Raw genomic sequence first — 24,428 nt, forward strand, 5'->3', positions numbered from 1 at the left:
CCCCGCGATATACCCTAGATCCTCCACTCGTCTCGGTACGTAGCGCGGGCCACCGACCCACTGCCGTAGATGGAGGCGGGGAGCGGTGGCCATCTCGTGCCTCTCCTCGACGTCCATGGCGGCGGCGGCGGCGGCTTGGACGCGTCCCTCCTGCGCCGCCTCTACATCGGCCACTTCCTCGCCAGATGGGGTGCATGGTACGTGCGCGGCGCGCGCGCCGTCGTCACTCGTTCGATTCCACCGCCCTAATTTGATCGTGCCCTCGTTGCAGTATGTGGGAGTTCTCGGTGGGGCTGTACATGATCCGCATCTGGCCGGGCTCGCTGCTTTTCGCGGCCGTCTACGGCGTCGTCGAGGCCTCCTCCGTCGTCGTCTTCGGCCCCATGGTTGGCACCCTCGTCGAGAGGCTCACATACCTTCAGGTTCGTGACCGTATTAATTAGACTGTTCAATTTTTCAACGCTCTGTGTTTCCAGACCATGAGAATTTGCTCATTGGACACTGGTAATTGGGTATTTGAATGCCTCTTTTGGAAGACGTGGTAATTATTAACTTGGGGGGAAATTACTGTGTCGTCATGAAAAATTTCTGGCAAAATCATCTAGCAAAACCTACTACTTCCTCCGTCCCATAATATAAGAGTGTTTTAACACTACACTAGTGTTAAAAACGTTCTTATATTGTGGGACAGAGGAAGTAGTAGACTAGCCACAGTGGGCCCATGTTACTACTCTATGTTACTACCTCTATAGTGGGGAGTAACATATGTGTGATAACATGCAACACTTCATTTATTAGGCTATAGACTCATCTTGCCTTGATATGTGTGATGTTACTCGTACTACTAATAACTAGCTATGTTACCACATGTCTCTCTTTCTTCATTTATTGCTTGTCACATCATCTATTTTATCTAGATATGTGTGATGTTACTACTAATGTTACTCCCACTGTGGGTGGTCGTACCAGTAATTGTATAGATTCAATGGTCATCCTTCTCTCCAGGGACAACCCCCAACAGGAAAACTCCAAAATATTATCATGGGTCTAGTGGTATAGTAGACATGTATGCCCCACCTCAACGTACAAATCCTATATTGTTGACTCCACTACCTCTAATTCTCTTAACATGTGCAACTATCCACATCATCTTGATTACACAAACCCATGTCATTAGCCTTTCATCTCATGCATGTGGTATGGAGAGTTCACCGGAGTTAACCCTACCCATTGATCGTTGGTATTTGGACTAAAGAGTGAAAAACATGAAGTGCAGAGCGCAAGGCATGCATAGAAGTATTGGCTGGAGTATCCTCTATTCCCAAAAACTGAATCAATTTTTCATGGGAAGAATGCATTGCTACAAGGCTTTTTGGAGATGGGTCTAACAAAATAAAAGAGACAATACCATATTTAATCTGGCTTGAGATATTTTTGCATTAGAGAATTCATTTTAATTTGTTGCCAATTTTTTTGGAACTATTAAGCTGCTAACTTAACATATCTTTTGTTGGGGTGCAATAACAAAATTTCATAGCTGCATACCACTTGGTGTTTCTGCAGCAATGCGTGAGGAATCATCTAGTTGTTCTAAAAAGACTGGACAATATCTTGGAAGTATGGTTGTTTGGGCAGAATCTTGGAGTCCTAAGAATGCTTAAATATCTCTATTTTTTCCTAAATAACTCCTTTTGTGGTGGGGCTAAATAACTTATTTTACACATACACAAAAGGATAAATATGCCAAACCTTTTTCGTTTCCCAATTGTGACCAATATAATCTAGAATATGGAAGAGAACAGTTCTTGCAGCCTATGCACCGAAGACTCTGAAAAGATAAATGGAAAACCAAAGTAAGCCCTTTTCAAAAACAAAATGAAACTGAAGTGTGTTAATAGAAGATGGCAACTCATAATGCGTAATAGTGTAATTTTTCTCAGTCAAATTGTGGCCTAAAACCAAATACCCCGTAGTACCATCAAACTGTAAACGATCATCTTCATCAGCCATACCGTTGAATTACTCTGCATTTCCTGATTTAGTGTGAAATTACTCCATATTTCTTCCATGTACCAAAGTTTACTCAGTCAAGAAATATGCTTGGCTGCAGGTTTTGGGCCTATGGCTGCTGGTTCAAAGCTTATCCTTCATCACTGCTGGGGTTTCGGTAACCGGACTGCTTATCTACGATCAGCTGAAAGACACAAGCTTCCCAGTCTTCTTAGCTCTAGTCGTGGTGACTAACCTGTCGGGCGCGCTCGCGGCGCTCTCAACTCTTGCCGGCACCATACTGATTGAGCGAGAATGGTATACAAATCAAACTTACAACTCAAAAAAGGAGCGTACTGAGATAACATGTATACTTAGTAGCACTAACTACGCGATGATGCATGCAGGGTGGTGGTGATTTGCGGCGGGCATCCGCCGGCGGTACTGACGAAGACCAACTCGATGATCCGGAGGATCGACCTGAGCTGCAAGCTGCTGGCGCCGGTCCTGTCCGGGTTCATCATCAGCTTCGTTTCCACGCAGGCCTCCGCGGTGGCGCTTGCGCTGTGGAACCTCGCCTCGGTGTGGCTGCAGTACTGGCTCTTCGTCTCCGTGTACAACGGCGTGCCCGCTCTCAGCGAGGACGTCCAGCTGAGAAGGGAGTCGACCTCAGCGCTGGTGGTGGCACCGGCTGACGAGGAGGTGCAAGGGTGCGGTCAGGACGCACCGGATTGGAGGGTGGGTGTTACGGAGCGGCTCTCCATCCTGCCCTGCTGGGACTCATGGGCGGTTTACATGAGGCAGGAGGTGATGCTGCCAGGGGTTGCTCTTGCCATCCTCTACTTCACAGTACTAAGGTAATCAAGGCATGGAACAATGTACACCGAGGCACTGAGCCTCTTGTATGCATTCAGTAAGAATGTGCATTTTTACATGCAATTTTGTGTTGCCATTGCAGCTTTGGTACGCTGATGACTGCAACTCTGGACTGGAAAGGCATCCCGGCTTACGTGATCAGCCTGGCACGGGGGTTCAGCGCCGTCGTCGGGATCGCGGCGACCTTGCTGTACCCGGTGGTGCACTCGTGGGTGTCCACGCTTCGAACGGGGCTCTGGTCCGTCTGGATGCAGGCACGTCGATCGATCATCCATTTTCAGTACCCACAAACGCACTGCACTTGTCACTCAATTGCTTGGACTGATGGGATATTTGATGGGTTTCTGGCGGTGACATGGGCTTGCAGTGGTGCTGCCTGCTGCTCTGCGTCGGCTCCATCTGGGTGAGCGACGGCGTGGCGTCAGCGTGGGTGCTCATGGCCGGCGTCGCGGCGTCGCGCCTTGGCCTCTGGATGTTCGACCTGGCGGTCATGCAGCTGATGCAGGACAGCGTCCCGGACTCTGACCGGTGCGTCGTCGGAGGGGTCCAGAACTCGCTGCAGTCCATGTTCGACTTGCTCACCTACATCATGGGCATCATCGTCTCCGACCCCAAGGTGCGCCAGCATATCGATCAGCTCCTTTTAATTAATAATAATGCTAATTGTTAACAAACGGCGAGATGAATTCGACGATTACCATTTACAATCTACAATCTGTGCACCCAAACAGGATTTCAGCGAGCTGATCGTCCTGTCCTTCCTGCTGGTGACCTGCGCCGCGCTCATGTACACGCTGCACGTATACCGCGTACGGAAACACCTCTTGCATCTGGACAAGATCTTTGCCAAGATGGGTTGGTGTGCGACCTTGCAATAGTGGCCAGAGCATGTTGTCAATTAAGCTCATGGTTAATCATCTTCTTCAGATTTCCTTTGTTTCTGGGTATGGTAGCAGGCTAAGGAACTCCTGACCTGCTTCGACCTGATAAGGAATGAGTGAGCTGTCAAATAATTCGCCCCGGTGCTGGCTAGTGTAAAGTAATTTTTTTTATTTAAGAAAAGAGGCTAACGTCCGGCTTTAAATTAATGAAGCCCTTCCAACCAACGGTACAACACAACGCGACAGCACAAAGTAAGAGAAACAGCTCCGGCAAGATACCTAGGTACCGAGAAGCAGCGACATAGCTAAAAAACTTAGAAAGTGAGACATTGGAGCCTACATCAAGGACCAATGATGCGAATGGAGCCGGCTCGAGAAGGAGATCAGCCGGCACAGGTGGCTATGCCAATGCCATCGCTTGGGTGCCCCAGACCAACGCCATCCTGTTCCGTCCTCAGGATCCCCCAGCTCATCGCACCGGCTCAAGAGGCGCCACACCATCGGACGATGGAATGCTCACCACCCTAAAACACGGATGGAGGCTAGGGCCAGGACATCAAAGGGAGGTCTTCGAGCACAACCAGCTCGTCGAACCTAGCTCCGCACGAGAGCACCACCGTCGAGGCAAGGACCCGACACACGATGAGAAGAAGTTGTCGATCACAAAAACCCACCCCCACAACCAGCAACATAGGACCTTGCTCACGAGACGGAGCCTCCAAGGAGGAAACGATGACACAACGCCGCCACCGCCCAGTCTAGAACCAGTCAGACCAATGGTTTTCACCCAGAGCTCATGGTGAATGGGGTCACTCACGATGACACCTCCAAGGAGGATAACGACACACAACATCGCTATCACCAGCACCGACACAGTTAGGCAAAGCTTTGGCTCAGGACTCGACCTTCAGCCCCCCACCAACTAGATCCAAGAACCATGGCCAGCCAAGGGAAGTTACACACGACACCCGGAATAGGGCACGTGGTAGCGAAGACCACACCCACATGACGGATGCCTCTAAATGAGTCACCTTATCGCCCACACGGCCGAGGCAACACACGAGCACCCGCACAACGACACCCGCCGAAAAGGTGTCGCCATGCCCACCTTTCGGAACCGCCGCTCCGGCAACCAGAGGTGTGTGTGTGGGGGGGGTGCGCCAGCCCTAGCCCCCCTCCAGTCAGGGGGCGGCGCCCCCTCCTTCCAAGCCAAGGGTTCATTGGCCGCATGGGCCTGGTGGGGTGTGGCCACCCTGGCCCATGTAGGCCTAGGGGCTAGGGCACCCACTAAGGGTCCATGTGGCCCTTCGAGGCAGGTGGGCCCCTCCCGGTATATTGCGTTAAATCCATGAACTTTTTCGGAACCCTGGAAACCACTTTTCGTATATGAATCTTTACCTCCGGACCATTCAGGAGCTCCTCGGGATGTCCCGGATCCCATCTGGGACTCCGAACTACCTTCGGTCTTGTCAACATTGATATTCTAATACTACCGTAGCGTTACCGAACGTTAAGTGTGTGACCCTACGGGTTCGAGAACACACAGACATGACCGAGGCACCTCTTCAATCAGTAATAGTTAGCAGGACCTGGATTTCCATACTGACTCCCACATATTTAATGAAGATCTTTATCGGTTTGAACCACGATGTCAAGGATTCAGTTAATCCCGTATATAATTCCATTTGTCCGGCGATATGTTACTTGCCCGAGATTCGATCGTCTGTAACGCCATACCTAGTTCAACCTCGTTACTGGCAAGTCTCTTTACTCGTTCCGTAATGCAAGATCCCCAGGACTAAACTTTTGGGAAACGTAGCATGCAATTTCAAAAAAATTCCTACGCTCACGCAAGATCTATCTAGGAGATGCATAGCAACGAGAGGGGGAAAGTGTGTCCACATACCCTCGTAGACCAAAAGCGGAAGCGTTTCACAACGCGGTTGATGTAGTCGAACTTCTTCTCGTTCCGACCGATCAAGCACCGAACGTACGGCACCTCCGAATTCTGCACACCTTCAGCTCGATGACGTCCCTCGAACTCTTGATCCAGCAAAGTGTCGAGGGAGAATTCCGTCAGCACGATGGCGTGGTGACGCTGATGGTGAAGTGATCCACGCAGGGCTTTGCCTAAGCACTACGTGAATATGACAGGAGGCGTAAACTGTGGAGGGGGGCGCCGCACACGGCTAACAATGGTTGGCTTGTGTTCTAGGCGCCCCCTCCCCACGTATATAAAGGTGGGAGGGGAGAGGAGCAGCAAGGGGGCACCCCAAGTAGGAGGAATCCTACTTGGGGGCCTCCTCCAATTCGGCCTCCCCCCTTCCTTGTGTACGGAAGGGGGAAGGAAAGAGGGGAGAGGGGGAAGGAAGGGGGAATCCTATTCCCTCTCTTTCCTTTCCTCCTCCCCTTTTCCTTCTCCACTTAGTCCGGCCCATATGGGGGGCGCACCAGCCCCTTGTGGCTGGTGTGTTTCCCCTCTTGGCCCATAAGGCCCATATCTTTTGCCGGGGGTGCCCAGAACCCCTTCGGGTGACCCGATATGTACCCGGTACCCTCTGGAACACTTCCGGTGTCCGAATAGGATCGTCCTATATATCAATACTTACCTCTCGACCATTTCGAGACTCCTCGTCATGTCCGTGGTCTCATCCGGGACTCTGAACAACATTTGGTCACCAAATCAGATAACTCATATAATACAAAATCGTCATCGAACGTTAAGCGTGCGGACCCTACGGGTTCGAGAACTATGTAGACATGACCGAGACACTTCTCCGGTCAATAACCAATAGCGGAACCTGGATGCTCATATTGGCTCCTACGTATTCTACGAAGATCTTTATCGGTCGTACCGTTATGACAACATACGTTATTCCCTTTGTCCATCGGTATGTTACTTGCCCGAGATTCGATCGTCGGTATCTTCATACCTAGTTCAATCTCGTTACCGGCAAGTCTTTTTACTCGTTCCGTAATACATCATCCTGCAACTAGCTCATTAGTCACTTTGCTTGCAAGGCTTCTTATGATGTGTATTACCGAGAGGGCCCAGAGATACCCCTCCGATACTCGGAGTGACAAATCCTAATCTCGATCTATGCCAACCCAACAAACACCTTCGGAGATACCTGTAGAGCATATTTATAATCACCCAGTTACGTTGTGAGGTTTGATAGCACACAAGTTATTCGTCCGGTATCTGGGAGTTGCATAATCTCATAGTCAAAGGAATATGTATATGACATGAAGAAAGCAATAGCAATAAAACTGAACGATCAATATGCTATGCTAACGGATGGGTCTTGTCCATCACATCATTCTCCTAATGATGCGATCCCGTTCATCAAATGACAACACATGTCTATGGTTAGGAAACTTAACCATCTTTGATTAACGAGCTAGTCTAGTAGAGGCTTACTAGGGACACGGTGTTTTGTCCATGTATCCACACATGTATCAAGTTTCCGGTTAATACAATTCTAGCATGAATAATAAACATTTATCATGATATAAGGAAATATAAAATAACAACTTTATTATTGCCTCTAGGGCATATTCCCTTCAGTCTCCCACTTGCACTAGAGTCAATAATCTAGTTCACATCGTCATGTGATGTAACACCAATAGTTCACATCTTTATGTGATTAATACCCATAGTTCACATCGCCATGTGACTAATACCCAAAGGGTTTACTAGAGTCAGTACTCTAGTTCACATCGCTATGTGATTAACACCCAAAGAGTACTAAGGTGTGATCATGTTTTGCTTGTGAGAGAAGTTTAGTCAACGGGTATGCCACATTCAGAGCCGTATGTATTTTGCAAATTTTCTATGTCTACAATGCTCTGCATGGAGCTACTCTAGCTAATTGCTCCCACTTTTAATATGTATCCAGATTAAGACTCAGAGTCATCCAGATCGGTGTAAAAGCTTGCATCGACGTAACTCTTTACGACGAACTCTTTATCACCTCCATAATCGAGAAATATTTCCTTAGTCCTCTTAGATAACTAAGGATAACTTTGACCGCTGTCCAGTGATCCACTCCTGGATCACTATCGTACCCCCTTGCCAAACTCATGGCAAGGTACACAACAGGTTTGGTACACAGCATGGCATACTTTATAGAACTTATGGTTGAGGCACGGGGAATGATTTCATTCTCTCTATCTTCTGCCGTGGTCGCGCTTTGTGTCTTACTCAACTTCACACCTTACAATACAGGCTAGAACTCTTTTTTTGACTGGTCCATTTTTGAACTCCTTCAAAATCTTGTCAAGGTATGCACTTATCGAAAGTCTTATCAAGCGTCTTGATGTATCTCTACAGATCTTGATGCCCAATATGTAAGTAGCTTCACTGAGGTCTTTCTTTTGAGAAACTCCTTTCAAACACTCCTTTATGCTTTCTAGAAAACTCTACATCATTTTCGATCAACAATATGTCATTCACATATACTTATCAGAAAGGCTGTAGTGCTCCCACTCACTTTATTGTAAATACAGGCTTCACCGCAAGTCTATAAAAAACTATATGCTTTGATCAACTCATCAAAGCATATATTCCAACTCCGAGATGCTTGCACCAGTCCATAGATGGATCGCTGGAGCTTGCACACTTTGTTAGCACCTTTAGGATTGACAAAACCTTCTGGTTGCATCATATACAACTCTTCTTTAATAAATCCATTAAGGAATGCAGTTTTGACATCCATTTGCCAGATTTCATAAAATGCGGCAATTGCTAACATGATTCGGACAGACTTAAGCATTGATACGAGTGAGAAAATCTCATCGTAGTCAACACCTTGAACTTGTCAAAAACCTTTTTGCGACAATTCGAGCTTTGTAGATAGTAACACTACCATCAGCGTCTGTCTTCCTCTTGAAGATCCATTTATTCTCAATGGCTTGCCGATCATCGGGCAAGTCAACCAAAGTCCATACTTTGTTCTCATACATGGATCCCATCTCAGATTTCATGGCCTCAAGCCATTTTGCGGAATCTAAGCTCATCATCGCTTCCTCATAGTTCGTAGGTTCGTCAAGGTCTAGTAACACGACTTCCAGAACAGGATTACCGTACCACTCTGGTGCGGAACGTGCTCTGGTTGACCTACGGGGTTCGGTAGTAACTTGATCCGAAGTTTCATGATCATTATCATTAGCTTCCTCACTAGTTGGTGTAGGCAACGGGAATGGTTTTCTGTGATGAGCTACTTTCCAATTCGAGAGAAGGTACAATTACCTCATCAAGTTCTACTTTCCTCCCACTCACTTCTTTCGAGAGAAACTCCTTCTCTAGAAAGTATCAATTCTTAGCAACAAAGATCTTGCCTTCGGATATGTGATAGAAGGTGTACCCAACAGTTTCTTTTGGGTATCCTATGAAGACGCACTTCTCCGATTTGGGTTCGAGCTTATCAGGCTGAAGCTTTTTCACATAAGCATCGCAACCCCAAACTTTAAGAAACGACAGCTTAGGTTTCTTGCCAAACCATAGTTCATACGGTGTCGTCTCAACGGATTTAGACGGTGCCCTATTTAAAGTGAATGCAGCTGTCTCTAATGCATAACCCCAAAACGATAGTGGTAAATCGGTAAGAGACATCATAGATCGCACCATACCTAATAATGTACGGTTACGACGTTCGGACACACCATTACGATGTGGTGTTCCAGGTGGCTTGAGTTGTGAAACTATTCCACATTGTTTTAAGTGAAGGCCAAACTCGTAACTCAAATATTCGCCTCCGCGATCAGATTATAGAAACTTTATTTTCTTGTGACGATGATTCTCCACGTCACTCTGAAATTCATTGAACTTTTCAAATGTTTCAGACTTGTGTTTCATTAAGTAGATATACCCATATCTGCTCAAATCATCTGTGAAGGTCAGAAAATAACGATACCCTCCGCGAGCCTCAACACTCATTGGACCGCATACATCGGTATGTATTATTTCCAATAAGTCAGTTGCTCGCTCCATTGTTCCGGAGAACGGAGTTTTAGTCATCTTGCCCATGAGGCATGGTTCGCAAGCATCAAATGATTCATAATCAAGTGATTCCAAAAGTCCATCCGCATGGAGTTTCTTCATGCGCTTTACACCAATATGACCTAAACAGCAGTGCCACAAATATGTTGCACTATCATTATCAACTTTGCATCTTTTGGCATCAATATTATGAATATGTGTATCACCACGATCGAGATTCAACAAAAATAGACCACTCCTCAAGGGTGCATGACCATAAAAGATATTACTCATATAAATAGAACAACCATTATTCTCTGATTTAAATGAATAACCGTCTCGCATTAAACAAGATCCAGATATAATGTTCATGCTCAACGCTGGCACCAAATATAATTATTCAGGTCTAAAAATAATCCCGAAGGTAGATGTAGAGGTAGCGTGCCGACGGCGATCACATCGACCTTGGAACCATTCCCGACGTGCATCGTCACCTCGTCCTTAGCCAATCTTCGTTTAATCCGTAGTCCCTGTTTCAAGTTACAAATATGAGCAACCGAACCGGTATCAAATACCCAGGCACTACTACGAGCATTAGTAAGGTACACGTCAATAACATGTATATCAAATATACCTTTGTTTACTTTGCCATCCTTCTTCCGCCAAATACTTGGGGCAGTTCCGCTTCCAGTGACCAATCCCTTTGCAGTAGAAGCACTCAGTTTCAGGCTTAGGTCCAGACTTGGGCTTCTTCCCGGGAGTGGCAACTTGCTTGCCATTCTTCTTGAAGTTTCCCTTCTTTCCTTTGCCCTTTTTCTTGAAACTAGTGGTCTTGTTAACCATCAACACTTGATGCTACTTCTTGATTTCTACCTCCGCAGCTTTGAGCATTGCGAAGAGCTCGGGAATAGTCTTCTCCATCCCTTGCATATTATAGTTCATCACGAAGCCTTTATAGCTTGGTGGCAGTGATTGAAGAACTCTGTCAATAACACTATCATCTGGAAGATTAACTCCCAGCTGAGTCAAGTGGTTATGATACCCAAAAATTCTGAGTATGTGTTCACTAACAGAACTATTCTCCTCCATCTTGCAGCTATAGAACTTGTTGGAGACTTCATATCTCTCAACTCGGGAATTTGCTTGAAATATTAACTTTTCAACTATTGGAACATCTCATATGCTCCATGACATTCAAAACGTCTTTGAAGTCCCGATTCTAAGCCGTAAAGCATGGCACACTGAACTATCGAGTAGTCATCAACACGCGACTGTCAGGCGTTCATAACGTCTACAGTTGCTGGAGGGGGTGGCACACCTAGCGGTGCATCAAGGACATAATTCTTCTGTGCAACAATGAGGATAATCCTCAAGTTACGGGCCCAGTCCGTGTAGTTGCTACCATCATCTTTCAACTTAGCTTTCTCTAGGAATGCATTAAAATTCAAGGGAACGGTAGCACGGGCCATTGATCTACAACATAGATATGCAAAAACTATCAGGACGAAGTTCATGATAAATTAAGTTCAATTAATCATATTACTTAAGAACTCCCACTTAGATAGACATCCCTCAAGTCATCTAAATGATCACGTGATCCAAATCAACTAAACCATGTCCGATCATCACGTGAGATGGAGTAGTTTTCAATGGTGAACATCTCTATGTTGATCATATCTACTATATGATTCACGCTCGACCTTTCGGTCTCCAGTGTTCCGAGGCCATGTCTGTACATGCTAGGCTCGTCAAGTTTGACCCGAGTATTCCGCATTTGCAAAACTGTCTTGCACCCGTTGTTTGTGAATGTAGAGCTTATCACACCCTATCATCACGTGGTGTCTCGGCACGATGAACTGTTGCAACGGTGCATACTCAGGGAGAACACTTATACCTTGAAATTTTAGTAAGGTATCATCTTATAATGCTACCACCGTACTAAGAAAATAAGATGCATAAAAGATAAACATCACATGCAATCAAAATATGTGACATGATATGGCCATCATCATCTTGTGCCTTTGATCTCCATCTCAAAGACCGTCATGATCTCCATCGTCACCGGCTTGACACCTTGATCTCCATTGTAGCATCGTGGTCGTCTCGCCAACTATTGCTTCTACAACTATCGCTAACGCATAGTGATAAAGTAAAGCAATTACATGACGTTTGCATTTCATACAATAAAGCGACAACCATAAGGCTCCTGCCAGTTGCCGATAACTTTTACAAAACATGATCATCTCATACAACAACGTATATCACATCATGTCTTGACCATATCACATCACAACATGCCCTGCAAAAACAAGTTAGACGTCCTCTACTTTGTTGTTGCAAGTTTTATGTGGCTGCTACGGGCTTCTAGTAAGAACCGTTCTTACCTACGCATGAAAACCACAACGATGTTTCGTCAAGTTTGCTGTTTTAACCTTCAACAAGGACCGGCCGCAGTCAAATTCGATTCAACTAAAGTTGGAGAAACAGACACCCGCCAGCCACCTTTATGCAAAACTAGTTGCATGTCTGTCGGTGGAACCGGTCTCATGAACGTGGTCATGTAAGGTTGGTCCGGGCCGCTTCATCCAACAATACCGCCGAATCAAAATAAGACATTGGTGGTAAGCAGTATGACGATCACCGCCCACAACTCTTTGTGTTCTACTCGTGCATATCATCTACGCATAGACCTGGCTCGGATGCCACTGTTGGGAAACGTAGCATGCAATTTCAAAAAAAATCCTACACTCACGCAAGATCTATCTAGGAGATACATAGCAACGAGAGGGGGAGAGTGTGTCCACGTACCCTCGTAGTCCGAAAGCAGAAGCGTTTGACAACGCGGTTGATGTAGTCGAACTTCTTCTCGTTCCGACCGATCAAGCACCGAACGTACGGCACCTCCGAGTTCTGCACACGTTCAGCTCAATGACGTCCCTCGAACTCTTGATCCAGCAAAGTGTCGAGGGAGAGTTCTCTCAGCACGATGGCGTGGTGACGGTGATGGTGAAGTGATCCGCGCAGGGCTTCGCCTAAGCACTACGTGAATATGACCGGAGGCATAAACTGTGGAGGGGGCGCCGCACACGGCTAACAATGGTTGGTTTGTGTTCTAGGTGCCCCCTCCCCACGTATATAAAGGTGGGAGGGGGAGAGGAGCAGCAGGGGGCACCCCAAGTAGGAGGAATCCTACCTGGGAGCCTGTCGGTGTCAAAACCGGCGGATCTCGGGTAGGGGGTCCCGAACTATGCGGCTAAGGTTGATGGTAACAGGAGACAGGGGACACAATGTTTACCCAGGTTCGGGCCCTCTCTATGGAGGTAATACCCTACTTCCTGCTTGATTGATCTTGATGAATATGAGTATTACAAGAGTTGATCTACCACGAGATCGTAATGGCTAAAACCCTAGAAGTCTAGCATGTTTGACTATAATTGCATATATGTTGCCTCTACGGACTAAACCCTCCGATTTATATAGACACCGGAGAGATCTAGGGTTACATGAGGACGGTTACAGAGAAAGGAATCTTCATATTTGGCAGCCAAGCTTGCCTTCCACGCCAAGGAGAGTCCCATCCGGACACGGGTAGAGTCTTCGGTCTTTGTGTCTTCACAGCCCATCAGTCCGGCCCATGTACAACAGGTCGGACGCCCGAGGACCCCCTAGTCCAGGACTCCCTCAGTAGCCCCTGAACCAGGCTTCAATGACGAGGTGTCCTACGTGCAGATTGTCTTCGGCATTGCAAGGCGGGTTCCCCTTCCCGGATACTCCAAGATAGTCTTCGGATGCAATGAACGTGTCCGGATCTGCAACATAATGACCACAACAGCAGAGAGTATAATATTTCATGAGTCCAATCTGCTGACAACTTTCGGTAATGTGACATCACGTTTTCCCGGTCATTATTTCAAACCGTTTCCTGCCCTGCCGTTCCATGTTTCAAGGCATGGTTTTTATTGGCACGTCTTGTCAAAGCAGAGATCGTGTCCCCTTATTGCGGGATTCTCATCAATACGAGCGTGGGTAACCCAACCATTCCACTGGGAAGATTCCTTAGGAATAGGCATGTTTTCAGGCTTAGGAGGAGGCATTCGATACCCATCGCCTTTATAAAGGTGCTAAGGGCCGTCTCTTCTTCTGCCAAGCCTCTCCTCAGCCTTTCCAACCTCGAGTTCTAGCACCCAAGGTTCGACTTCATTGCTTCAAGCTTCCCAATCATGTCCGGACCCAGCCCGCAGGGCCGATGGGTGGCTTCCACTGTTACAGAGGAGGACATTGCGAAGCTTCGGGCGGCCAGATACTTGACCGCGGAGATCCCCCACAGGCTTCCTGCTCAAGGACAGGTTATTCCGACTCCCAGATCTGGCAAGAGGGTCGTATTCATCTCTCACTTCCTCCGAGGGCTAGGGTTCGCTCTTCACCCCTTCGTATGGGGACTCATGTTTTACTACGGACTAGATTTTCACGATCTAGCCCCAGATTCTTTCCTCCACGTCTCGGCGTTTATCATCACGTGTGAGGCCTTCCTCCGAATTTCCCCACACTTCGGCTTATGGCTCAAGACCTTCAGTGTGAAGCCGAAGGTGGTCCATGGGAAACAAACGGAGTGCGGTGGTGCTATAGTGAGCAACCTTACCAATACTCTCTGGCCAAAAGGCTCTTTCACCGAAACCTCCAACCAATGGCAACGGGAGTGGTTTTACGTCACAGAACCCCGCGGTTCCAAGTGGGCAGCTATACCTGCGTTCCGTTCTGGCCCTCCATTACAGCTTGCACCATGGATTAATAAGGGGCTAGACTGGGAATCAGTTGATGAAGTGCAGACTCTACAGAGCCGCATCCGAACCCTCCTTGAGAAGGACATCGATGTTGTCAACGTGATTCAAGTAATGCTAGTCCGCCGAGCCCTACCATGTCAGCGTAGGCCTCTCCGCATGTGGGAGTTTAATCCGGAAGGACCATGAACCCTCCAACACTTCTTCGGCACTACGCACAAAAGGAATGTGGAAGTTGTTTTTCGGGAAACGAAAATTGTGGCCGGACACCACCGAGGACATCGGCCTCGACTGCAACCATCCGGATACCTCGGTAATCGTTCAACTCCCGAACACTTTGTAGTCAAGTATGCCGTAATACGTTACTGAGCAAACTATCTTCTTCCAGGGCTGGATAAAGAAAGTGGAACGAATTAGGTGTTCGGCCCCCCTCCTCGAAGACTCAGCGGATCCCGTACTAGCAAGGATGCTGGCCCCGGCACCATACCAGATGCCTGTGGAGGAGGACAAGATGGAAAGCGGGAGGACCAAAACTGGCCTCCATCCCGAAGGTATCTCAGACATTGTGTCCGGGGGAATCAAAATTCCGTCGTTCGAAGACAAGGGAGAAGTCAACATCTCTTCTCCCCATGGTAAGAAAAGGGCCGCCTCCGAAGGTTGGGAGGAAACGGCTCCTAAGCGAGGCAAGATGCCCCTGTTGGGTGGCTCGGGCTTGGAGGACGACGTCATTGCGCAGTCCCACCGAGAGGACAAGCCTTCAGGCAAATCGTAAGTGAACAAGGGTGTTTTAAACATATCCCGTTCCTTTCTTGCGGCCGAGGTAACATTTAGAATATATGTTTTTTTGCAGCTCGGCGAACAGTCTTCAGCAATCCTCCTCCTCGAGGGACCTTCTCCCAGAGATGATGGAAAGTGAGACACCTCCACCGGTCTCCTCGCCCAATAGGGCGGACGACTTTCAGGTGTCGTCGTGGAGGGTCTCTCCTGATCAACAAGTGGTGCGAGGGGTGGCAAAGACACAACCCGAAGGTAATACTTCGGTAGCCCAGAGTCCGGGGGCCAGTGATAAAGGCCCCGGACTGTCCGGCTTACAGCCGGAGACGACTCTAGGGACGGATAAACGGATCCCTTCGAAGGGAGGCCGTACTCCTACAACAGCTTCCGGAGGTCCAGAAGCGCCGGATACCTTGACGAACATGCTGCGACAGGCGTCCATCTCGGAGGAGCATTGTACCTTGATGGGTACGGTGGTTAAAAAAATTCTGTCCGCGAAAAGCGGATTAAATGAAGCCTGCACGAGCCTACTAAGAGGCTTCGAGGTTTGTACTGTAGAATTTTTTTTATTGTGTTTTATTCACAAACTGCACCTGTGTATAGGTGGTAGCCCCTGAGACTCGGATTGGCTTCCCGGGGAGGCGATCAGAGGATCAAAAAAGATATGTCCAGGAAATAATATGATGGATTGAAACGCAGGCTATCACTTCCCTGGCGTCCGCCCGGACTAATGAAGTCACCGATCTGGAGCGGAAGCTTGATGTGGCGGAAGATGACCTTACGCTTATCAACAAGCATCTTGACGAGTCGCAAGGTATGTTTTTGGGGCAGTCCTTACAAGTGCGTGCTTTGTAATGTAAGCATCACGCGAAATATTGTATACTGAGATATGCATTAATGCAGATGGTGCCTCCGCGATCGAGATCCTTCAGGCTGAGCTGGTCTAGGCCAAAGAGCAGGCCCGGATTAACAATGCAGCTGCCGAGAAGGCATCTGCCGAGTTAAAGGCCGAATAGGCTGCTCGGCGCCGATGCGAGGAGAGAATATCCATGATGACGCGTGAGCTAAAGGATGCCGCTGGCCGCTGTGAATTCCTCGAGAAGGATAATAAAGCCAAAACGGCTGATCTTGACAAGGCCTTACGAGAGGCGAAGGAAGCACGGCCTGAATCTAGAGCTGCCCGGGAGGAGATCCGACAAGCTGGGAAGATCGCGGCTGGTAAGCCCTTTTTATTGCAAACTAAGTTTGGCGATCCAAATTATGCTCCACTTAATCAAGTGTGGAGTTCTCCAGACGCGTTGTCGGACCTGCCGAAGAGTGCTTCCGATGCGGCGCAGTTTTACCAAGCGCAAGAAGGGTATGCAACGGAGAAGCTTTTCTGGTCGCAGTTCGGTGCGTCAAAACGCTCACTGTTGCTGAACGAACAAATGACCCAATGGGCCGAGCTCCATAGACTATCCGGTTCTGCCATGAAGGACGCCGTGATCGGGCTATGGCCGAACGAGCCAATTCCAGATAGTTATTTTGGTTTGGTGCAGCGACTTGCTGATGCGGTGCCACGTATCGACGTCGTTAAGCGGTCAGCATGCATTGAAGGTGCACGGATGGCCTTTGCCCGCATCAAGACATACTGGGCAAAGATGAAGGCCACTGATGTTGCAGTGAAGGGTCCACCCAAGGGCAAGGACCATCACGCACCAGAGCATTATTTCGAGGATGTTCTGGAGGGTGCCCGCTTGATAGAGGGTCAATGTTCGAAAAACATGATATTCGAGTGAAATGTATGAAAATTTGTAAAAGACAATATTATAATAAGGCTATTTTTGTAGTTTCGCCTAAAAATTTTGTTCCTCCTGTGCGGCCGTTTTTGTATTAATCTGAAAGTTTTCCAGTCGTTGGCTTCAACCCCCTCGTATAAAGTACGGGGGTGTTCGGAAAAGCATTTGATCACTCTTAACCCAACGTCTTGGTCCATTAAGGAGGTGTCAATGCGGTGAACTAGGCAATCGTACTATAGGGCATTAACACTTTCACTTAGCCATAGGAGTTTTATGGTGGGACTATGATATAGCCCCTGGTATGTATACGGCTTATTCCAATACGGTGCGTTACATATATGACCTGAAGAAAAAGGTCCTTCGTATAATACGGAGGGAATCGCGAAAGATTCCGGTAAGTCATCAAGTGGTTGACCAGCTCTCGCCGCATCATGACAGTCATTTTTCGGCTTTCTCTACTGAGGTGCTTGACCAGATGAACCGGAAGCACAATCGTAGTAGTTCTCCCTTTACTACCCTAGCCGATAGAGCGGAACGTAAGGTAGCAAGCATAGGAACCGGGCAACCCAACTATTGACCAAATCCATGATTCGGAGCTGATGCATATAAGGCCAAACTCGCGACGCCGAAGTACGCTATAAAGCTGTTCGGACTTGTCGGCAACTCATTTGTTCCCATACCAAGCCCCTGGCCAGTTATGCTGATACGTCTCCAACGTATCTATAATTTTTTATTATTCCATGCTATTATATATTCTGTTTTGGAGGTTTAATGCGCTTATTTATACACTTTTATATTATTTTTGGGACTAACCTATTAACCGGAGGCACAGCCCAAATTGCTGTTATTTTGCCTATTTCAGTGTTTCGCAGAAAAAGGATATCAAACAGAGTCCAAACGGAATGAAACCTTCGGGAGCGTGATTTTTGGAACAAACGTGATCCAGGGGACTTGGAGTGGACGTCAAGCAACCAACGAGGCGGCCACGAGGCAGGGGGCGCGCCCACCCCCACCAGGCGCGCCCTCCACCCTCGTGGGCCCCTCGTGGCTCCACCGACCTACTTCTACCTCCTATATATACCTACGTACCCCCAAACCATCGAAGGGCACCACGAAAACCTAATTCCACCGCCGCAACCTTCTGTACCCGTGAGATCCCATCTTGGGGCCTTTTCCGGCATCCTGCTAGAGGGGGCATTGATCACAGAGGGCTTCTACATCAACACCATAGCCTCTTCGATGATGTGTGAGTAGTTTACCTCAGACCTTCGGGTCCATAGTTATTAGCTAGATGGCTTCTTCTCTCTCTTTGGATCTCAATAAAAGTTCTCCTCGATTCTCTTAGAGACCTATTTGATGTAATCTTCTTTTGCGGTGTGTTTGTCGAGATCCGATGAATTGTGGGTTTATGATCCAGATTATCTATGAAAAATATTTGAATCTTCTCTGAATTCTTTTATGTATGATTGGTTATCTTTGCAAGTCTCTTCGAATTATCAGTTTGGTTTGGCCTACTAGATTGATCTTTCTTGCAATGGGAGAAGTGCTTAGCTCTGGGTTCAATCTTGAGGTGCTCGATCCCAGTGACAGTAGGGGAAATGACACATATTGTATTGTTGCCATCGAGGATAAAACGATGGGGTTTATATCATATTGCATGAGTTTATCCCTCTACATCATGTCATCTTGCTTAAAGCGTTACTCCGTTCTTATGAACTTAATACTCTAGATGCATGCTGGATAGCGGTCGATGTGTGGAGTAATAGTAGTAGATGCAGGCAGGAGTCGGTCTACTTGTCACGGACATGATGCCTATATACATGATCATACCTAGATATTCTCATAACTATGCTCAATTCTATCAATTGCTCGACAGTAATTCGTTCACCCACCGTAATACTTATGCTCTTGAGAGAAGCCACTAGTGTAACCTATGGCCCCGGGTCTATTTTCCATCATATTAATCTCCCGTTATTTACATTACCGTTTACTTTGCTTTCTTTACTTTTACTCTTTATCATAAAAATACCAAAAATATTATCTTATCATCTCTATCAGATCTCACTCTCGTAAGTGACCGTGAAGGGATCGACAACCCCTTTATCGCGTTGGTTGCGAGGTTCTTGTTTGTTTGTGTAGGCACAAGGGACTTGAGCGTATCCTCCTACTGGATTGATACCTTGGTTCTCAAAAACTGAGGGAAATACTTACGCTACTTTACTGCATCACCCTTTCCTCTTCAAGGGAAAACCAACGCAGTGCTCAAGAGGTAGCAAGAAGGATTTCAGGCGCCGTTGCCGGGGAGGTGTGCGCCAAGTCAAGTCAAGATTTGACTCCCAACAACAAGCCATTTTTGGTGCCGTTGCCGAGTCTACACAAGTCAAGACATACCAAGTACCCATCACAAACTCTTATCCCTCGCATTACATTATTTGCCATTTGCTTCTCGTTTTCCTCTCCCCCACTTCACCCTTGCCGTTTTATTCGCCCTCTTTCTCGCTTGCCTCTTTGTGTCCCGTGTGCCAACATGGCTAGTGCTTTATCTACTCCTTTGTCTCCTGAGTTTGAAGTTCTTCACTTCAAACAAAAACAAGGAGAAAATTTAAAAGATGCTTGGTATAGATTGATAGAACCCTATCGTGGTTGCACTATAGAGGGAGATTTCAAGGTTTTACTTCGTAATTTTTATGTTGGGCTAACCTTGTCCCATAGACAACTCCTTGATTTTGCTGCCAAAGGGAATTTTATTGAAACTGATCCTAGTTTTGGTTATGAAATTATAGAGGGAATAGTAGGAGTACTTCCCCCACCGAAGGATTAATTCTTACCCATGAGGGAACCCAAATCTTAGAAAAATTATGCGAATTGCAAAAATCTCTTGAACCCCTTAAAAATGTTGGAGGAAACCTCAATCGTATGAATACTTTGATCACACTTTGCAATAAACGGTTGGATGCTCTAGATCTAGAATCTCTGAGTATGAAGGGAAACGTAAGCAACCTCCCGGATTCGAGCATAACTCCATTAAAAAGATAAATACCAAATATGGCAATACCTAGATCTATCCTTGCTTTTATGCCTAGCTAAGGGCGTTAAACGATAGCGCTTGTTGGGAGGCAACCCAATTTTATTTTAGTTTTTTGCTTTTTGGTTCTGTTTAGGAATAAATCTTTGATCTAGCCTCTTGTTAGATTTGTTTTTGTGTTTTAGTTAGTGTTTGTGCCAAGTTAAACCTATAGGATCTTCTTGGATGATAGTTATTTGATCTTGCTGAAAATTCCAGAAACTTTCTGTTCACAAAAACAATTGTTAAAAATCACCAGAACGTGATAAAATACTGATTCCAATTGAAGTAGATAAATAAACAAATTATCTAGGTCGTCCTATTTTGGTAGAATTTTTGGAGTTCCAGAAGTTTGCGTTAGTTACAGATTCTGTTTTTCGTGTGTTTTTTGCTTATTTTGATGAATCTATGGCTAGTAAAAGAGCTTATAGACAACAGAGAAGTTGGAATACAGTAGGTTTAACACCAATATAAATAAATAATGAGTTCATTACAGTACCTTGAAGTGGTGTTTTGTTTTCTTTCGCTAACGGAGCTCACGAGATTTTCTGTTAAGTTTTGTGTTGTGAAGTTTTCAAGTTTTGGGTGAAGATTTGATGGATTATGGAATAAGGAGTGGAAAGAGCCTAAGCTAGGGGATGCCCAAGGCACCCCAAGGTAAATCCAAGGACACCAAAAAGCCAAATCTTGGGGATGCCCCGGAAGGCATCCCCTCTTTCGTCCTCATCCATCGGTAACTTTACTTGGAGCTATGTTTTTATTCACCACATGATATGTGTTTTGCTTGGAGCGTCTTGTATGATTTGAGTCTTTGTTTGTTAGTTTTCCACAATCATCCTTGCTGTACACACCTTTTGAGACAGACACACATGATTCGGAATTTGTTAGAATACTCTATGTGCTTCACTTATATCTTTTGAGCTATATAGTTTTTGCTCTAGTGCTTCATTTATATCTTTTAGAGCACGGCGGTGGTTGTATTTTATAGAAATTATTGATCTATCATGCTTCACTTTTATTATTTTGAGAGTCTTAAACAGCATGGTAATTTGCTTTAATTGTGAAATTAATCTTTCATATTGAGTTTATTGAATATCATGAGAAGTTAGATACTTGATAAGTGTTTTGAGATATAAAGGTGGTAATATTAGAGTGTGCTAGTTGAGTAATTGTGAAATTGAGAAATACTTGTGTTAAAGTTGGCAAGTCCCGTAGCATGCACGTATGGTAAAAGTTGTGTGACAATTTTGACACATAGGTGTTCTTTTATTGCTTTCCTTATGAGTGGCGGTCGGGGACGAGCGATGGCCTTTTCCTACCAATCTATCCCTCTAGGGGCATGCGTAGTAGTACTTTGCTTCGAGGGCTAATAAACTTTTGCAATAAGTATATGAGTTCTTTATGACTAATGTGAGTCCATGGATTATACGCACTCTCAACCTTCCACAATTTTCTAGCCTTTACGGTACCGTGCATTGCCCTTTCTCACCTTGAGAGTTGGTGCAAAATTCGCCGGTGCATCCAAACCCCGTGATATGATACGCTCTATCACACATAAGCCTCCTTATATCTTCCTCAAAACAGCCACCATACCTACCTATCATGGCATTTCCATAGCCATTCTGAGATATATTGACATGCAACTTTCCACCGTTCCGTTTATTATGACACGCTTCATCATTGTCATATTGCTTTGCATGATCATATAGTTGACGTCGTATTTTGTGGCAAAGCCACCATTCATAATTTTTTCATACATGTCACTCATGATTCATCGCATATCCCGGTACACCGCCAGAGGCATTCACATAGAGTCATATTTTGTTCTAAGTATTGAGTTGTAATTGTTGAGTTGTAAATAATAAAATTGTGATGATCATCATTATTAGAGCATTGTCCCATGTGAGGAAAGGATGATGGAGACTATGATTCCCCCACAAGTCGGGATGAGATTCCGGACTAAATAAAAAAAGAGTGAAGGCCAAAGAAAAAAAAGAGAAGGCCCAAAAAAAGAGAAAAATTGATGAGAGAAAAAGAGAGAAGGGACAATGCTACTATCCTTTTTCCACACTTGTGCTTCAAAGTAGCACCGTGATCTTCATGATAGAGAGTCTCCTATGTTGTCACTTTCATATACTAGTGGGAATTTTTCATTATAGAACTTGGCTTGTATATTCCAATGATGGGCTTCCTCAAAATGCCCTAGGTCTTCGTGAGCAAGCAAGTTGGATGCACACCAACTTAGTTTCTTTTGTTGATCTTTCATATATTTATAGCTCTAGTGCATCCGTTGCATGGCAATCCCTACTCCTCTCATTGACGTCAATCGATGGGCATCTCCATAGCCTATTGATTAGCCGCGTCAATGTGAGACTTTCTACCTTTTTGTCTTCTCTCATAACCCCCATCATTATACTTTACTCCACCCATAGTGCTATATCCATGGCTTGCGCTCATGTATTGCGTAAGAGTTGAAAAGGCTGAAGCGCGTTAAAAAAGTATGAACCAATTGCTCGGCTTGTGATCGGGGTTATGCATGATGAGAACGTTTGTGTGACAATATTGAAACATAGCCTAACTATATGATTTTGTAGGGATAAGCTTTCTTTGGCTATGTTATTTTCATAAGACATAATTGCTTGGTTAGCATGTTTGAAGTATTATTGTTTTTATGTCAACATCAAACTTTTATCTTGAATCTTCCGGATCTAAATATTCATGCCACAATAAAAAGATTTACATTGAGAATTATGCTAAGAAGCATTCCACATCAAAAATTCTGTTTTTATCATTTACCTACTCGAGGACGAGCAGGAATTAAGCTTGGGGATGCTTGATACGTCTCCAACGTATCTATAATTTTTTATTGTTCCATGCTATTATATAGTCTGTTTTGGAGGTTTAATGGGCTTATTTATACACTTTTATATTATTTTTGGGACAAACCTATTAACCGGAGGCCCAGCCCAAATTGCTGTTATTTTGCCTATTTCAGTGTTTCGCAGAAAAAGGATATCAAACGGAGTCCAAACGGAATGAAACCTTCGGGAGCGTGATTTCTGGAACATACGTGATCCTGAGGACTTGGAGTGGATGTCAAGCAACCAACAAGGCGGCCATGAGGCAGGGGCGCGCCCACCCCCACCAGGCGCGCCCTCCACCCTCATGGGCCCCTCATGGCTCCACCGACCTACTTCTTCCTCCTATATATACCTACGTACCCCCAAACCATCGAAGGGCACCACGAAAACCTAATTCCACCGCCGCAACCTTCTGTACCCGTGAGATCCCATCTTGGGGCCTTTTCCGGCATCCTGCTAGAGGGGGCATTGATCACAGAGGGCTTCTACATCAACACCATAGCCTCTTCGATGATGTGTGAGTAGTTTACCTCAGACCTTCGGGTCCATAGTTATTAGCTAGATGGCTTCTTCTCTCTCTTTGGATCTCAATAAAAGTTCTCCTCGATTCTCTTAGAGACCTATTTGATGTAATCTTCTTTTGCGGTGTGTTTGTCGAGATCCGATGAATTGTGGGTTTATGATCCAGATTATCTATGAACAATATTTGAATCTTCTCTGAATTCTTTTATGTATGATTGGTTATATTTGCAAGTCTCTTCGAATTATCAGTTTGGTTTGGCCTACTAGATTAATCTTTCTTGCAATGGGAGAAGTGCTTAGCTTTGGGTTCAATCTTGCGGTGCTCGATCCTAGTGACAGTAGGGGAAACGACACGTATTGCATTGTTGCCATCGAGGATAAAAAGATGGGGTTTATATCATATTGCATGAGTTTATCCCTCTACACCATGTCATCTTGTTTAAAGCGTTACTCCGTTCTTATGAACTTAATACTCTAGATGCATACTGGATAGCGGTCGATGTGTGGAGTAATAGTAGTAGATGCAGGCAGGAGTCGGTCTACTTGTCACAGACGTGATGCCTATATACATGATCATACCTAGATATTCTCATAACTATGCTCAATTCTATCAATTGCTCGACAGTAATTTGTTCACCCACAGTAATACTTATGCTATTGAGAGAAGCCACTAGTGAAACCTATGGCCCCCGAGACTATCTTCCATCATATTAATCTCCCGTTATTTTCCATTACTGTTTACTTTGCTTTCTTTACTTTTACTCTATCATAAAAATACCAAAAATATTATTTTATCATCTCTATCAGATCTCACTCTCGTAAGTGACCGTGAAGGGATTGACAACCCCTTTATCGCGTTGGTTGCGAGGTTCTTGTTTGTTTGTGTAGGTACAAGGGACTTGAGCGTGTCCTCCTACTGGATTGA

At 45.7% G+C, this 24,428-nt stretch overlaps 1 protein-coding gene across 1 annotated transcript; it reads left to right on the plus strand.

Annotated features, from left to right (window-relative positions):
* The first annotated feature begins 8 nt into the window (after positions 1-8).
* On the plus strand, positions 9-3,967 carry LOC123166198 (solute carrier family 40 member 1). Its single transcript, XM_044583964.1, has 7 exons — positions 9-197; positions 272-422; positions 2,111-2,307; positions 2,397-2,846; positions 2,948-3,119; positions 3,233-3,481; positions 3,597-3,967. Exons 1-7 carry the CDS (start codon positions 70-72, stop codon positions 3,741-3,743), a joined length of 1,494 nt encoding a protein of 497 aa, XP_044439899.1. The 5' UTR covers positions 9-69; the 3' UTR covers positions 3,744-3,967.
* Positions 3,968-24,428: the final 20,461 nt, after the last annotated feature.

The sequence above is a fragment of the Triticum aestivum genome, chromosome 7D, assembly GCF_018294505.1.
Source record: "Triticum aestivum cultivar Chinese Spring chromosome 7D, IWGSC CS RefSeq v2.1, whole genome shotgun sequence".
Lineage (NCBI taxonomy): Eukaryota > Viridiplantae > Streptophyta > Magnoliopsida > Poales > Poaceae > Triticum > Triticum aestivum.